The sequence below is a fragment of the Pseudochaenichthys georgianus genome, chromosome 3 (genome assembly GCF_902827115.2).
Source record: "Pseudochaenichthys georgianus chromosome 3, fPseGeo1.2, whole genome shotgun sequence".
NCBI classification, from domain to species: domain Eukaryota; kingdom Metazoa; phylum Chordata; class Actinopteri; order Perciformes; family Channichthyidae; genus Pseudochaenichthys; species Pseudochaenichthys georgianus.
In genome coordinates this window covers 46,659,956-46,677,128 of record NC_047505.1, presented here as the reverse complement: position 1 = coordinate 46,677,128, position 17,173 = coordinate 46,659,956, and the positions used below count along the sequence as shown (strand labels likewise).

Here is a 17,173-nt window from a genome sequence, read left to right as displayed (position 1 = left end):
ACATATTGTATAACTGCAGATTGTTGATACAGCAAGATGAATGATACTCAGTGTTCACTTTTAATGTTTCATAATGTATCATAGTTCCCAAACTAGATTATTAACACTGAGGAACGTGGTGATTTGGGACACTTTTTGATGCTATCGTAAAATAAGTTAGTTTATCTTGATTTGATATCTTGAACATATTAATACTACTAACATGACAGGTGAGAATTTATATTCAACAGCTAGAGACTTTGAATGTTTAGTACGATGTTCATATTTTTGGGGTGGGAACAAGGTTAACATAAAGCGCTTTCTCTTCATCCCTGTTCTGACTCAGCAGGCATGTGCCGCCCGGGGCCAGGCTGTTGTGTGATTGTCCTGTACTTGGGGGGGGTTACATGATGTGCTTTTGCAGGTGCTCAACCCTGCAGGCCCCCCGTCTTCTCCCCTTTATTTCAACACTCACTTCTGCCTTTCGCTTCTGTCACCAGTTCAGCAACAGCAAACTGTCACCGTCATTCACTTCATGTAAGAAGCCCCTTCTCTACCACTCGAACATCCAACCAACATGTAGAATAGATATGTCAGGTGAGGGTGAGAGATGCCCAACATCCATTTATATTACTGAAAGGCTTTGTACCTTTTACTTTGGACCTTTTAGTCCTATGTCATCAAGATTTGAAATCCCTTGCTATTTGTTGTTGTTTGTATTTAGGCTATAGTTTGATTGTGATGCATCCAGTCCATGTTCCCAGTCCACGTTCACTTTTCATTGATGCAGCTCAACACTTGGCCATTTTTGGACAATTTCAGTGGACACTTAATTTCCTCAGCAAAATAAGTTAGCCGAAAAAATTGCAATTTAATAGTTTATAAACGTCGTGTCTCCCTTTTGACCTTCTTCAGTTTATTCTGCGATGCCCAGGAAGTGTTCATTACCAGCCATAACAAGTGACATGTTTGCTTGGATTACAGCTGCTGTCTCATTTTAAGACACGCAATGCTATTAGTGCACTTTAGCCTGACAACTGTCATTGGCTGTTTAGTTACAGAACAGCAAGTATCTGGATGGGCATTCGGGCTCCTTTGTCGAATCAGTTGAAATATCACCAAACATTCATCATATGATACAAGAAATGTGCAAGTCAGGCTTTGCAAAAAGTGTTGCTTTAGTGTTCTGTAAGTGCATCTACCGTCATCAATCTTCCTTTCTCACATGCTGACGGTGTTCTGCCCCTTGGAGCCATTTCATCTATAAAGTTTTATTGCAGAAACCCAGCATTAACGACCAGTCTTTCTCCTTGTTTGTAGAAATACGATCTGGGGGGCGAGGAAATAAGGAAGGATCGGTGCGGCAGCTGCCCCTGTACGACACGCCGTACGAGCCGGCGGAGAACGGGGGGGACTCTGACCCGGACGTGCGCTGTCCCAGAGAGAGCCGGCTGCCCCAGGATGACGAGCGACCCCCCGAGGAGTACGACCAGCCCTGGGAGTGGAAGAAGGAGAGGATTTCCAAAGCTTTTGCAGGTACGGAAATAACCACGAACATAATATATGACACAAGAAACCAAATCATATAAATACTTTATTTCTCCAGCGGGAAATTGGGCTTAAGGAGAAGTAGCTAAAACAAAATGACTGTAGAACATCACACTCTTTGCTCATAATGCATACACATAACAGGAGCGATTTGTTCTTGAAACATACAGATGACAAGCTTTTTAAATCCCAATCAAAACACATGTATAGTTTAAATAGTTGCAAACTCTTTCAGCTCTTCCTTTTACATACAATAAGTACTGTTGTCAGAAGCTTAGACAGTGAATATAACCGTGTAAACTGATTCATGTTAGCGATGATTGCATTTCTGTAAGGGTTGCCTTTTTTCAATTTCAAGCTTTTAACACGGTTTACTTTCTGCTTTACTAACCCAGGTGTCTGCTTTCCCAGCGCTAACACATTCAATGTTGGCTTCTGTCAGGTTGTGAGGGTGCTGCTGCTGCTGCCGCCTTTACACTCCCTGCTAACACTTCTTTTTCTCTGCCTCTGTCAAAGCACCAGCTAAGTCCTCTCGCAGGTGTCCAGTCTTCTGTTTGCTGTTTTGATCCAATGGCTGCTTCCTGTTTAAGCTAAGATGATACTGCTCAGGCGGGCATGGTGCAGGTGCATGTAGGTGCAGGTAGTCGCTGTGGTTTCAGAGCTTCAGCATGGCTAACACAGCCATAACATCAAACAGGGCTGTTCCTGGAAAGAAAACGGCTTTGGAATATAAACAGTGCACCCCAAATTATGAAAAAAGCCTTTTAACTGATATAACAACAGAAAATCAGCAACCCATGACTCGATTTTTCATCGCCCCTTCTCTCTTTATATTTGTCTTTTTATCCTTGAACAGCTCTGCTTTGTTATGACTGCATTAGCTACGAGGGTTCTGTAAGTGGCACTGGACCAGGTCCCCACGGAGGAAAGGACTGCAACTCTAAACCCCTCACAGGTACCATTGGAGACGGGGCTGGGGAGTGTCTCTTGTCTGTCTGTTTACTCATCTTCGACTTTGATGTCTGCGCCTTGTATGGGTTGCGGTGAATCTTGCTTTTTCAGGTTTATTTTGTACTGAACTCCTCAGCACACAGGCTACACAGTCCTTGATGTTAAAAGCATGTTTTGCAGATAATAAGCTGTTGTAACGTTTTGCTAAACACTTCAGAAATTATCAAATTCAAATCTACCAGCACAAAAAGTCAGCCACTTCAAATGCAAATGGCCTTGATTAAAATGACATTATCAGGATGCTTCCACTGTGCTTTAAGATGACTAAAGTGTAGCAATATTCTTTAAATAAGCCTTTCAGTAGACACATAAGTGTAACAAGTATAGTAAAACTTCTTGGTGCTGGAGCGGAACTTTTGACCCCACTAACTTTAAGGCTATTGTGGACAGAAAACACTTAAATTAAAGAAACACTGAAACTGTACTTTTATTGGGATGTTCTGCACACAAACCTGACTAACTCACCAGGAGGACTAAATCATCCATCTATGAACTCTTTCTTTTTAATTACAGCTGAGGCGTTTGGGGAAATAAGTTGCCAAGTTTGTGATTAGTTTTTTCTTTAATCTTCGGAAGAGTAATTGCGCTTTTCCGAGGTGTAAATGTAATCTCCCCGAGCAAGACACAATATGAAAACAATGGGTATTTATCTTCATTATGTTTTTGATGACATTCTATTATTTTTTAACTACAATTGTTTTGTTATTTCCATGTTTTTGTTCATAGTGTGTCTTTTTTAATTTCCCTTTCTGTTTTCTGTGGACACAGCATTCGATTTGTGACACTTTAATAAAGTAGCATGTTTTAGTAGAGAGGATGAGAGCGAGATTAAACCCCTGAGGTGTTGGATGTAGTCGGATTTATCATTGTATAAATATTGGTGGGTAATATCTCCAAAATATTTATATTATATTGTGCGAAATGTTCAAAAGCCTTGAGTCACTAAATTATAAATACCAACTCAAGGACGCTAAAACACCCCCCACTGTGAGTGTATTTAAATATGAGTATTTTTGTATCTCAACTCTTAGCTTAATTTTTTATTTAGATCCAACATTTAAAATTGGATCTTTTCATGTTTTGGCTCCTCTGATAGCAATTGTGTTGCTTTTGTCGAGCTGACTTATGATTGTAATTCTCAATTTGTATATGTTTTATTAGTTGTTACTTTCAGTTTCTAGCTGCTAATGTGAAAAGAGGCCGATATGGTGCTATGGTGGTCTTCACTGTAGGATGTGATGCGTTTAAATGTGTCTCTTATGAGGCATTACACGGTAGCAAGCAAGGAGGCGTAAGGGAGTATTTAGTGCATACTTGCAAGTGATGAGCTTCATACCAACATACTGTACCTCCTAACTTAAGATAGTAGCACTACTTAAAACCGACAAGAATAGATGACTTGATTTTTCCCTTTTTGAAGACTCTTATGATTTACATGTTCAGATGGAAAGAACCAGAGCAGGCTTTATCTCTCCGAATGCACACGTCACATGTCTGTCTATTCTTTACCATCGCTCTATGTTTTACTAATGTTTCCGTCACCCTTATTTGTGTTACCTGTGTATATCTTGGCACTGAGGTCTTCATATGAGTCGCTCTGTCCTGCCTCTGCCAATGATTAGCTAAATAAGTGATGCTGCATTCTTAATCACTTTCTTCCTCTCCCTCATTATTTCTACTCCGAAGGGTTTGTGTGGCGCGCTGTTTACTAACACATCCCTCTTTCAACCCCCTCTTTCACAGATAGCGTCCCTCTTTTGATGATGATTAATTGAATTTCCTTTCGATGTCAAAGTGTTGGCTGGGAATCGGGGACGATACGTCTTTAGGTTAAGAAGAAAGCCGCGAGTCCTTTTTTGATTTATTGCACGTCTTCATTCTGTGTTTCATTCTGGCAGATATAATTACCCTCTATTTGGAAGACAGGAAGAATGATGGGAAAGGCGTCTTTGGGACGAGCCTTGTCAACATGGGCTTGTTTCTGTTGCAGGTGTCACTGTAGACCGGTCTTGGATCCTGACATCAAGAGGCTTAGAGAAAGTTTCCCACCTTTCAAGGCTCGAGCATATGCGCCTGCACCCGAGGCTCTGATCTTTGCAACCAGCTTACCTTCAAATGTCAAGACATTATACACTACTTTAGCATTTAAGTCCACTTGTGAGCCAGTTCTTTAACAATGTTGACAGTCCCAGTTTACCAATCAAACCCTTCTCACCCGTCCCTGTCTATAACAACCAGAAACCATTAAGAACAAACTGGCTGAACAGCTGTTTCACAACTCTGAATTAGTTGATGTCATAAAAACTTGAAAGTCTTTGGTATCGCATTTCTCATAGGGGCAGTATAGAATTGTCTTGCATCCGTACTCAAAGCAGGGTTATCTGGGGTTTATGAAATGTTAGGCTGCAGTCATGAGGTCATGGGCTTTACTTTAAGTTCCGGCTTGATGCGTCTGGACATGTTTACCCAAGTAGTTGTGACAGCCAAGTTGGGATTGGATTATGGTTGATTAAGAGTTGCTTTCTGTTGACAAATCTGTTACTAGATATTTTTGGTCTCTCAACTTAAGGCCTTTAGTGGTTAGGCTTTTTCAGAGATACATTTCCTGAAGATGTTTAGGTGTTTGAGCCCTTTTTAGGAAAGTAGTCCCTTTTTGAGACTATTTCCAAAAAAGCTTAATGTGAGTTTAGTTTGGGATACACACCAAAAGCGCAATTAAATTAAAAAAAGATGTGAACATGTAACATAAACCACCTATTTATGATGGATGATAACGCATCGTTTTACATTTGTATCCACTTTATTTCAGTTCATTGAGATTTCTTGACAACCTGTGCGGTTATCCGACGGCCCTTACGGCCCGTCCGCACGGCGGCGTGCGTTGAAGCTTCAACCCTTCTGCCCATTCCCTTTGAATGGGGTGATGTCACACTTTGCCGAACTGCATTGTGGGAACGTCAGCCAATCAAATCATGTGCCAGTACAAGCTCTAACCAATCAAACCGCGTGCTTGTGGGTCCGGGGCGGGAGATTCAGGTAATTGGTTGTTGGTCGAGTTTCAGACACGCCCACCGGCAAGCTTCAACGCACGCCGCCGTGTGGACGCTGCGTTACTGTTTATTGTTTCATTGGACCTTATGTACTCCAATATGGTGATGTTGCCGTGTCCCCAGATGTCAGCAATTAAGTTAGTATATATAAATATTTTCAGGCAACTAATTCCGGCCTGATTGAAGCACTTCTGTCGGCAGAAAGTCACTAAACTACACCAAAGCTCCCTGAGCAATTTCCCCTCGGTTATGTGTGTAGTTGCTGGGGCGCTTTATGACTGGGTAATAGCAATGAGTAATGATACTGCTCACCGTTTGGATTTCAGGGGCACTATTCTGCGCTCATCAAAAACGTGCACAGTTTATATTCCAATAATTACGTTGGGAATGAAAGTGTCTGCAAACAAAGTATTAGCTGATAATAAAAAAAGATGCACAACCTTCCCAAGCCATTGAGTGGTTTCAGAGGGGGGTGGGGGATAAAAGAAGTGCTGCCTACGCCCTCCCACCACAGTCTAATACCATCTGCGTAAAATACTATTTGTCTTCATTAATGATGGAGGAAGGAGAGCAGACTAATGCAGCCTTTTTCCTCGGCCGTCTCTATCGCTGCGCCACTCGCCTCTTCACAACACTTACGTTATGATTCACTGCCGTCTATCTACTAACAGCTATGCAATGGAATTTGAATTCCCTGCCTTGTTAGGGTGTTGGGGGGTTGTGTACTTGCGGTTTGGTTAATCACTCATCCCCGCTGTCCCCCCAACCCAACACACTGAACCCACACTCGCCACAGCGTCTCTCCTCCTCCTCCCTCATGGCTGCTGAGTGGGTGATGGATGAGCCTTAGGGTGAGCAGTGAGGAAGACACATTAGAATTTGACCACATGACGAAGCCTGCATGTGGGCTCCGCATGTCCGTCACTGAGCCCTTTTTGCATATGGCTCGCTCACTCACACACCCAGACATGGCCAGGCCGCCATCGGAAATCTGAGCCTCATCTCATCACAGCAGGATTGGGATCGAGGGCCATTGTCACTTAATCTCCTTGCCCTCTGTTACCTGCTACTAACTCCTTCCCCTTGGCCCCCAGCCAGCCGGGTACCCTGCATTTAACACGGGAGATAAGAGAAAGCGCTCTGGCTCGCTCCCTCAGGTCTTGGGGAGCTTTATGGTTTTTTAATGAATCTTCATGGGCTTAACGACCCAGAAAGCTGAGGCTTAAGTCTAATGTCCTAAAATAAATAATTGATTCAGTTACAGTCCTGCGCTGGCTTTGCACCGGGGTTAAAGCCAGCTGTTTTGTGGGTGCCGTGGCTCGGTTTCTCTCTGCTGCCTGTCACTCCGCAGCCCTGTGTCGTCCTCCTGGCCTCTGCAGCAACACCCTGCTGATAACCTTCCTGACAGACGTTCTTTTTACCCAGCGCTGCCACACGTCTTATCTTCACTCACACACATTGGCCACACACAACCACACTGTGAACTTCCCTCACAAAGTATGGATGCTCCTCCAGCGAGCCCCCCCCCCCCCTCCCGAAAGCTCCTGCTGGCCGGCCGTCACCAACGCATCTCCTCCGTCAATCTCAAGACAGAAGAGCAAGGAAAAGGCCACTTTTCATTTTGAATGCACACACACCGTCTCTCAAAGCAGATCTGTGCTTTGAGAGAGAGCAGGACCGTATAATGTGACGGATACAGTATGCAGAGAATTATGAGGTGGCATTTCAGTTCCCCCGGAGCATTACACAGCTGTTATCTGTGATGATTTGGGTGTCGCTGGGTGGAACAAGCACATCTTCAGAAGAGGCTGTTTTGTTTCCCCAGCTCATCTGCTCATAATGTGACGCATACACATCGCACTCTTCCAGCTTGTTCTGAATATGCATGCAATTAGCCAACCAAATTAAGCAGAACTAAATTAAATGGCGTTGGTGGAAACAAGCATAGCTGGTGATTTATGGTGCCGCACTTTACAGTGATGAAGTGCCATGGGCTAATGAAAAGCCTGGGTAAACAAATACCTGGCCTCAAAATAGATCTTCTCCTGGAAGAACAAAGGGAAGGTAAACACAGATTAAAGAGGGACCCGTGTCCATTCATTGTTCAAGTATTCTCTGGTTCTGTTGATGAACGGTAGTCAACACACATGCTGTGAAACAAATAATTTTATTCAGCTGCAGCAGTGTGTTTATAGCTGACTGAATGCCCCCCCCTCCCATCATGCTGCTGATCAACCAGTGTCCAGTCCACGTGACATCCAGCCAACAACACACGTTTCCAAAGCAACACACTGTGTTCCAATTCGAGAATCGTCAACAGCAGGCGATGTGTACTAATATAGATCCAGGATTTTGCAGATGAGAGATGGCATAGTGATCCAAATGCAGTCAGATGGCATGACAGAGTTGTAGAAATCTATTCATATATATGCATTGTCCTCATTAATTTGGCTTAACCTTATTTCTGTGTCTTTTCATTAAAAGGAAGCACCAACACTGCTGCCAATAATTCAAATAATTTGGGTTAAATTGTATATCATATTCATATATTTGTACAGCTATATTGTGCCACATAGGTTTGGCTTGAAGTTCTTTACAATGAAAAGATTACCAACCAATTAAAAGACAGAAGGTCACAAGATTCATCGTGAGTGGAATTAACTTTTTCCACTGATATTTACATCCAGTTCAACTTGACTTAAGTCCCATCCCTGTCATTTCCAGTTATTTTAATACTATTTTATACTTGATCTTATTATACATTTGTATTTCTCTTGCTTTGTCTATGTTGGCACCATTATACACCAAAGCAACCTCCTTCCATTTAGAAACATACTTCGCATTAAACCCAACACTGTTCTGATCCACAGAGCTGATATATAGTGATTAAAACAGCTGTAAACCGTTCTGTGATATTATGATAGCTTGTATATTAATGTGTGAATCAGCTTTACTGATCTGCTGTTGGCACCTAAGTCCTGAATTCGGATAGATAGCTACAGGTGTGAACAAGCACTCATCCATGAGGCACATACGCATATAAAGCCAATGATTATTCCAGACCTTAGGGGATGGCAGAATTGTTTTAATGGCGTTACAAAGTGAGGGAGAATGCAGTCACCTCGAGTTTAAAAAAAAAAAAACTGAATATTGACTCAGCCTGCCTTAATTTCCACATTTCTAAATACTATTATTCCGCTGTGCCACGGAGCGAATCCAAGCCCCACTCGCCCACATCGTCTCACAGTGAGTCTGCAGAGTGGAGGCAGCCTTCTGCTCCCCAAACAATTACACGCTAATCTGCAATGTGAAATGAGTATTAGGCTTTTAATCTCATACGAAGAGAGTCCCCTACTTCACCCCAAAGTAGTGGAAGTTATATTAGCTGCTAAAGTTTCTGACCTTCTGTCTCCGTCTCCCAGCCTCCAGCCACATCTCTGCCATCAGTTCAGACCCAGACACCTTTCTTCAGATTATCCCTCTGACACCGCGGGCCGAGCTATTTAATTGCTTGTCGGATTGAATATTCTCCAGTTTCCCCTTCATCTAGCCCGCTGATATTGCTTCTCATTAGCATGTCCCGTAGCACTGCAGCTGCAATTCCTCGTAGGGTTGAAGGTGGACACGTGAACATTATGCTCTTCTGCGCACTGAAAACTAGCCTCTATACGAAACGTTACAACACAGAGACACACTAATGGTTACTATGAATACAGATGCATTATGTTCCTGAAGTAGCAAGGACAACGTAATTGAAGTGATACTCAGTGGAAAATACTGACTGATTAGCAATCTTGTGGCTTTTTTTCTCACATTTTTATATTTTTTATTATGTACATTTATGTTTCTCTAACCAATGAATGCCGAACAGATCTACAAAAATTATAGAATTCCAGAATGTATTGCCGTGTCCCAAAGTGCTCCTGTATTTAATATGTTCTTGCTGATTTGCTTAACTGCCAATCTGTTGCTACTCTCCGTCAATTCGACCTCGTCCAACGCGGCGGCCAGCTGTCAGAAACTTCAGATACGAGGGGAGACTAACATTGAAGGCTTTTTTGCTAGTGTCATCCCATAGTGATCTGTTTCATTAACAAGCGTAATGTGAGCCATGACTTCTTGTAGAGTTATCCTGGGTTGAAACCACATTTTCTTGGTATATTATTGTGTGTTTTTCTTTTTTGGTCCCTTCCCCGTTGTAGTTTTGTTTCTATTCTTTTGTTTTTCTTGGTTGGAAACTTGTAGTGTTTTGTAAGCTTCCAGCTGTTTGTGTAGACTGTAAAGGCATTGGCTACCATCAGTGGAAACTGTTTTGACGAAATCACTCATTTTAGCTTCTTCTATTTTCTTTGATCTACTGTAGCAACATCTCCAGCACCATGGACAGTGACATTACTGCAATGAAGATGTATGTTAAAAAGAGTGGTATAATTAAACAGGCCACTTAACTTTCAGAGGATGACGAAAAGCCTCCCATCTCCATCCTATTTATAAAGTATGCTCAGCTACTAACAAGTGGCTTGTTCAGTGATAGATATGCCTTTGCTAGGGCGCTCAATTCACCCTGGTAATACCCCGGCTGGACACGACGAGGCATACATTATTTAAAGGGCAAAGCCGGGGAGTGTCCACTGCCAGGATGGATTGCTGTGAGGTAAATTCCACTGAAGGATATTGTCTACATTGTTGTTTATCTTAATATAGAAGCCTTAGGTCCTTTTTTTCAAAGAGTAAGAGCAGAGTGTATGCTGAACTGTATCAGTGACCATCTGTAGCTGAGCTCAAGGCAGTCCTATATATCACAGTCTGCCCTTTGAAGTACAGCATTGTATTCTTGAGGCCTGCCTCTTATGTAAGTCTGTCATACAGCACATCATGCATTACTTCTTCTTTTTTTGTGACCAACTTTTTATTGTTTTTTTTTTTTGTTTTTTTTGCCCTCACAAAAAGGACGTATACAGATACAAATACAATAAAAAAAAAAAAAAAATGCATTACTTCTTATAACAGTAGCAATTGAGAACTGTGCATTGCCATGTTTTCTAATGTATCTCTGTTGAGACTTAAGATCCTCAGTCTGGATTGTCGAGTGAGAGCCATTGGAAAGGGGAACTCTTTAGGTAGGGTTGGGGTTTATTAGCACTGTATAGAATCTAAATCTGCTTTGAAATGTGGTTGTTGAGGCCTTTAACATTCCTTCTAGGAGTTAAGTTTCAACCTTTGTAAATACCAGTTGACCATTACACCGTAGCCCTTCAGAAATCGGCCTAAAATGAAATCCACAAAAGCACCTGCTATCAAAACCCAACCCTACTTACTCGTACACTAACTTGAATCTTTTTCCAGTCCTGTTGTGTTCCTCTCCTTTTGTAGTCCACATCTACTGCTGATTCTTGGATTACCAGCTCTCTACTACAATGCTCTATCTATTTTTCACTTCCTCCTTTTCTCTTTTTCCTCCTTGTTTCCTGCCATAACTTCCCTTTCCTCACTTCCTTTGTGGTTGTCCATTTATGCCTCTTGTTGCTGTCCTCTCCTTCCCTCCATCTCTCCTCTGGTGACTTGGGGCGACACTTGCAGTAGAGATTAAAGTGATCAAGGACCTACCGTGGCCCCCCCCTGTCGGGCAGCTCAACACCAGCCCTCCCCTGGTGGAGGGGCTGGAGTCTCCCTCGCAGACGGCTCAGCCCTCGCCAGGACAGACCAGCTGTGACCAGCACCACCATGGTGGGTGTTGGTGTTCACATTGTCCAGCGTCTTTCCCATCATCGACCCCCCCCCAAACCCCAACCCTTTTCATCCGCCAATCCATCAACCATCCAGTCATCCATCCAATCCCTTTAATGTCATTATATATCCATCTGTAAATCTGAGGAACGGTTTGACTGGTGAAGAGTGTGCATGTGTACGATAAATCAGTTGGACTTATGTGTTGCATATCCGTGCATTTACAGTCGATAATAATTTAACAAAAATAACAAGAACTCTTTATTGTGCATTTCTTGTTCGTCTTCTGTAGAGAGTGGGGTTTTTTTTAACAGTCGGAACACTCTCAAAACACAAAACATGTAACCAGCAGATACAGGTGTATACAACAACAACAACATCACAACAACTGTGTTACTGTGTGGTAAAATCTTCTGCCAAAGCGAGTTTTATTGCAGAGTAGTTGTAGTGTGTAAATGCAACCAGAGGGGTGAAGGTTGAGGCAGGGGGATGGCAGAGACTGTGTGATATGCTCTGTCAGTGCTCTGTGAGGGGTGGGGGTGTCGGAAGGCCTATTCTTTAAAAATGCATATTGGTGATTTGCTTGCTTGTTTCCATTAGCGAGGGTGAGTCTGGTGATATAGGTAAAGTACCGTACTTTTCGGACTATAAAGCGCACCTGCATATAAGCCGCAGCAGCTAAATTGTCCGCCTGTCTTGCTCTCGTTCTGTCTCTCGGTTCCACTTTTACTTTGGCTCGCTACCTGTCTCACTCTTTTCCGGCATCCAGCTTTTCCTGCGCGGACCGGTCATAGAGCCCATAGCGTTAAAGGTGGTTAATTGTACCTGTCAAATCCATAGATTTAGGAGGTTCCCTAGTGGCCGTTAGCTGTACAAAAAAAATTAGGGGAAAAGTCGCGGCTTATAGTCCGAAAAGTACGGTACATCATATTGGGCTTGCGGAGAATATCACCAATACTATGATTGCATTAATAGGTGATATGGATGGGAATCTAAGATAAGATAAGATAGGACTTTATTTATCCCAATTTGGGAAATGTTTGTGTTGCGGCAGCATAAACGACATGGCATTGGACAATAACAATTAAAAAGACTAGAAATAAACAAAAAAGTAGAAAATATACATGTTGAATTAAAAAAATTAACTAAAACTAAAATATAAAGCAAGTTATCATATAGCCCCATATGTGAGGGATGGAATATGAAACTGAATATATAAATGTAAAATGTACAATCAAAACAGTCTTTAGGATAATTCTCTCACGTCTAATGTGCCGACACTATAGTCCGTTATTACTGTACTTACTGACAGAGTCTTCTAGAAGAACTGCGCAGTGTGGCTTTAGGTAGCAGCTCAGTAATGACTGCACTCCTCCATCTGGATTACATGTGGCAGAAAATCACTGATTCTCATGCAGGTTTTTAGGGCTGAAGGCTCATTAGTTTTAATTGTACTAAACTGCCTTCTGCATGCGTAATTGCCATTCGCTGTGACCCCCATTTCCTCTTGTCAACATACTCATAACTGTCCCAGATGTCCCCCTGGTTCACTGTTCTCCACTGTTCTACATGATGTGAAAAATGAAACTCATTAGAGTCCATAACGCTTCTTGACTTGAGTCTCTTTACCTCAGGTTTTACTGTCATTTACCATCTTAGCAAACAACACGCACGTAATCGTGTTTTTTGTCAACACCGATTGAGCCATCGGTTGATTCCTGAAAGCACACGTTTGACTGCTGTAATTACCCGGGGAAAAGAGGGACGTGCAGCGGAACAAATGCCAGGAATGGGATTTCCCCCTGGAAGAGCGGGAAGACTTGCAGTGAGACCGCGTAAGAGGACACCGCTGTGTGCTAAAGCCGAGGACAGGGCAAGACGTTGATTTATATCCATAAATCCATGGGAAAGGTTCTGGTTCCCTCCGTGATGTCAGCGGGTTTAAGATTGGCGTCCAGCTGTAAAGTGATCCTCTCTCTGTCTGAGCCAGTATGGCCCCACTCTACATCATGGGGGTCAAAGGCCAGTGTGGCAGACAGGGGAGGGGGGCGGCCTCCGTGACCCCGGCGAATACAGTTACAATGCACTCTCTTGACCTCGTCGTACAGGCAGACCCTCAGTCACACACACCGAGACATCCAGGTTGCTAACATTCTCCAGATCGGCTCGGCATGTTAAATAGCTAAGGTTATGTATGTGTGTGTATGAGGTGTGCTCCAATAGAAACCAGGAGAAAACAATATCCATTATAGTTCAGGGAAATCTGGCTTAGCCGTCCAACCTCATTATCAAAATGTAAATGCGTCTCGACAAGCCAGATATCACATCTACATATAAATGGCGGGCTCTTTTCTCTGAGTATAATGAGGAGCTTTTGTTTTTTGACATGAATGAATTATCCCACGCGTTTGAAGCATTCCTCCTACCTTCTCCTGCCTCTAATCTGAGAGGACTTAAAAAAACAAAGTAATTAAAAGTTATCCCGATATAATTTAAAACGAGCTGTCACTTTGCAGGGTCATTACATTTTTCTTGAGAAACCTTATCCGCAGATAATTTGGGGGATTTATGTAAAAGAAGAAAGCATATTCTTCGATGGCACAATCATCATAGCTTTACTGGATCCGGCAGCTGCAAAGAGGCTCTAAAAATATCTTATTAAAATCAATTTCAACAAATCATTATTTGAATTCCCGATGCACATAATTAATATCAACATAAAAGTGAGTGATTTTTAAAGCTGCCGGTTCCCGGGCTATCGTTCCACGCTGAGCTCTGTATTCAGTGTGCGGTACATTCTAATGAGAAGCAGACCAATAATCATCTCACACGTCCTAGCTAATTTTCACCTCACAAAACGGCGGTCGGTGGCACATTTCACCCTTCAGACGAGTCATCCTTTTGATCGGAGTACCATTAGTAAATGAGAATTAATTAGCCAGCTTAATTAGAGACATTTGCTCAGGGATGTGTGCGGATGAGAAAGAGGTGTAGCCAGGCTGCTCAGAAACCTCATGTTCTTTATTGTAACTTCATTTTAAATGTTTATCTTAATTTATTTTTTACATATTGTGGCCCGAACACTCATGAACAAAAACCCCATTACGTTTAATAGTCTTTCTTTATTTAAGATGTTTTTTACGGTGTTTTTATGGCCTCTATCAGTCTCTCTGTCGATGACATTATTGCGCCTTGTGTGCTGTGCTGAATAACATTGCAGACCTTCATGTAGTGTATTGTTGCAGTGTAATCATGGAAATGTCATTTTGACCTCTGTGTTTATCTGTGTCCCAGCCAATCAGCTCCCGCTCTCACACACACACACTCTCCCTCCTGAACCGCCGCTGTGTTTTATGGATCTTTCTAAAGGAAGCTTTGTGTTTAAAGGGGGCCGGTCTTCCAGCCATCCGTCACCATCTGACTGACAGTTCAATCTGATACGCAGATTCCATTTGCTGTGCTTTACAAGCAACAATACCGATAACACACACAGATGCCCCTGCACATTTACATGCACGTCTTTGTGTGTATGTGAAGGCGTGTGTGTGTCGACTCTCTTAAGCTGCCGCTCAGGGGTTTTGTTCTCCTCGGGGCCAATTCTCTCGTCAATCTGCTGTCCGCCATGTCTCAGACTGTGCTCCAGAGAGAGAAAGGGGAATGAGTTCGGCTCACTCCCCTGATGTTCAGCCTTTACAAAAAGTTCTTCATCTATTTAAATCTATAGTGTTGGTCGTATGGCTGACAATCAAAGCAGACATGGGTTAATTAATTGTTGAGCACATATACCGATTCTTTAGTTTGCAGGCTTTCCCTCCCTTAAGGTTAATACTTTTTGTGTAGAACGATGCACTCTGTCTGTGGAAAAGACTCTGACAGGTAAGGTTGATGGGGTGGGCTCCTCTGAGAAAAGCCACTCAACCCTTGCTAGCAGGTGAAGGAAAAAGGGTTTAATCATGGTCAAATAAAGCACTGATTGTGTTGAATCAGGGGAAGGGGAAGAATTAGTGGGGGCACTGGGAGAATGTTGAAATTGCGAAGAGCTGAGGTCAGGCGGATGGCTGAGTGGGCTACAGATACACTGAGAGATGGACTGTGTGGGAAACCAAGATAGCAACATCCATCGTCATGCCACACGAGCAGATACATGTTTCCAGTATTTGTTAAGATCAGTGTTGGACCTGATGAAAAAAGTCATGTTCAAAGTGAATATGTTAACCAATTTTGATATGTACATATGGAAAGTTTGAAATGTGTGTTGCAGGATCAGAGAGTGACTGATAGCCCGGCATTAGGTCCATCAGACACAGTGGAGATAGCAGATCAAAGCTGTTACTGCTCTGTCTCCTTTCTTTCTATCAGACGACCAGACATTCCTCCACAGTCCGTTTCCCACTATCTTTTCCCGTCCTTGATAAACAAAAACACAGAGAAAAACACAGAAAGACGGACAGGACCGTAGTCAGTGAGATGGAAAGATCAAAAGAAACGGTGAGGAGAGGAAAGAGAGGAATTGAGAGCGAAGAAGGGAAAGAGAGAGCAATTGGCTGCGTCTTCATGTTGTGATCTGTCAGCGTTGACAGGGATGAGCAGAGCAAACATGCATCTCCCTTGTCCCCTTGGTCAGTTTCCATGGAAACGCTATTTTTTACTCTTACACATGTACTGTATGTGCATCCTACTGGCACTGTATTCCCAGCAGCCAGCATGTGGTTGAAATGGACTTTATGAAAAAGGAGAGGACTAATGGTTTCTTTCATGTTGACTTATTTGCAATGCAGGATCACAATGTGACCGCCCACAGTCCGAGCATCCGACCCAGAGGAAGTGCAGACGCAGATCATAGTCTTCCCCAGGTCTGAGGTTAGAGCCGCAATTTCCCCAGCCGCCATGCAACGGTACAATTTAGCTGTCATTTCAAGACTCGCCGTAGACCTATTACGGACCAAAGGGCAGAAGCCAAGACAACAATGGTAGGCGGTGTCATTTGGAATAATCACTTCCATGAGATGATGTTTAGGGAAATGCATCAGTGAGCTCAAGGCCAGCGAGTTCAGCGTGGAGTAGAGAGGAGATGAAGGGGACCCCCTGGTGGTCAGAGCTGAAACAGCAGCGATGTGACAGTGTTCATACCTTCTGTTAAACCATACTCCATAGAAAAAAGTACTCTGATCATTAACTTAATAACACCATTCAAAATGTCTGGCATCTCATCTTGCATCAAGGGTAATATGAGTAAAAGTACAGTATTATCAGCAAGATCTACTATAAAAAGTATCACTTAAAATGGGCCCTCTGGCTTATGAATTGTTGTACATTACATTGTTTTATGATTTCAAATAGCATATGGTTTTTTGATGACATGGAGCTCGTAGTTTAAGCGAACTATAATAGATGATGTGGTTCCTAATTTAGGGCTGACACCGCTTCCAAAGGGTCACACGCTATATCTGAATTGTAGTGAGATGATTAATTATGACCGACAAACTTGTTTTCTACTTTTCTTTTGGAAATATTGGGAGAAGGAGACCCTTATAATGTCTTAAATTATTGTAAGTACTACAGCCTTCGTCATAGGCCACAACTCAAACATTTTGAGTTAAAACTCTATATATTTCTCTCTCAAATGTAATGGAGTTCAGGTATAGAGTACTTCATATGGAGATGCAGTACTAGTACAGGGTTACTTTCTCAGTTGGAGTTAATGAAATTATTTGTCCAGTTCCATCATCATGTAACTTGCTTTTAATTCTATTATCTCTGTTTAACCATTTACAGTATCTGCAAAAGGTCGTTCGTTTTCCTGTTAGGCCCCACTTAGGAGTGTCCACAATCTCAATGAAATCTGTCGACAAGCTGTT

At 42.6% G+C, this 17,173-nt stretch overlaps 1 protein-coding gene across 4 annotated transcripts in view; it reads left to right on the top strand.

Moving 5' to 3' along the window:
- Positions 1–17,173, top strand: part of LOC117440560 (SH2 domain-containing adapter protein F-like) — a 109,179-nt gene that overhangs the window by 80,448 nt on the left and 11,558 nt on the right. Inside the window, exons 3-5 of one of the 4 annotated variants that reach the window (XM_034076798.2) lie at positions 1,300–1,515; positions 2,384–2,482; positions 11,169–11,315. In XM_034076798.2, coding sequence (XP_033932689.1) covers positions 1,300–1,515; positions 2,384–2,482; positions 11,169–11,315 — 462 coding nt within the window. The remainder of the gene's footprint in view (positions 1–1,299; positions 1,516–2,383; positions 2,483–11,168; positions 11,316–17,173) is intronic. The other 3 variants (XM_034076803.2, XM_034076810.2, XM_034076818.1) reach the window with 3 other exon arrangements.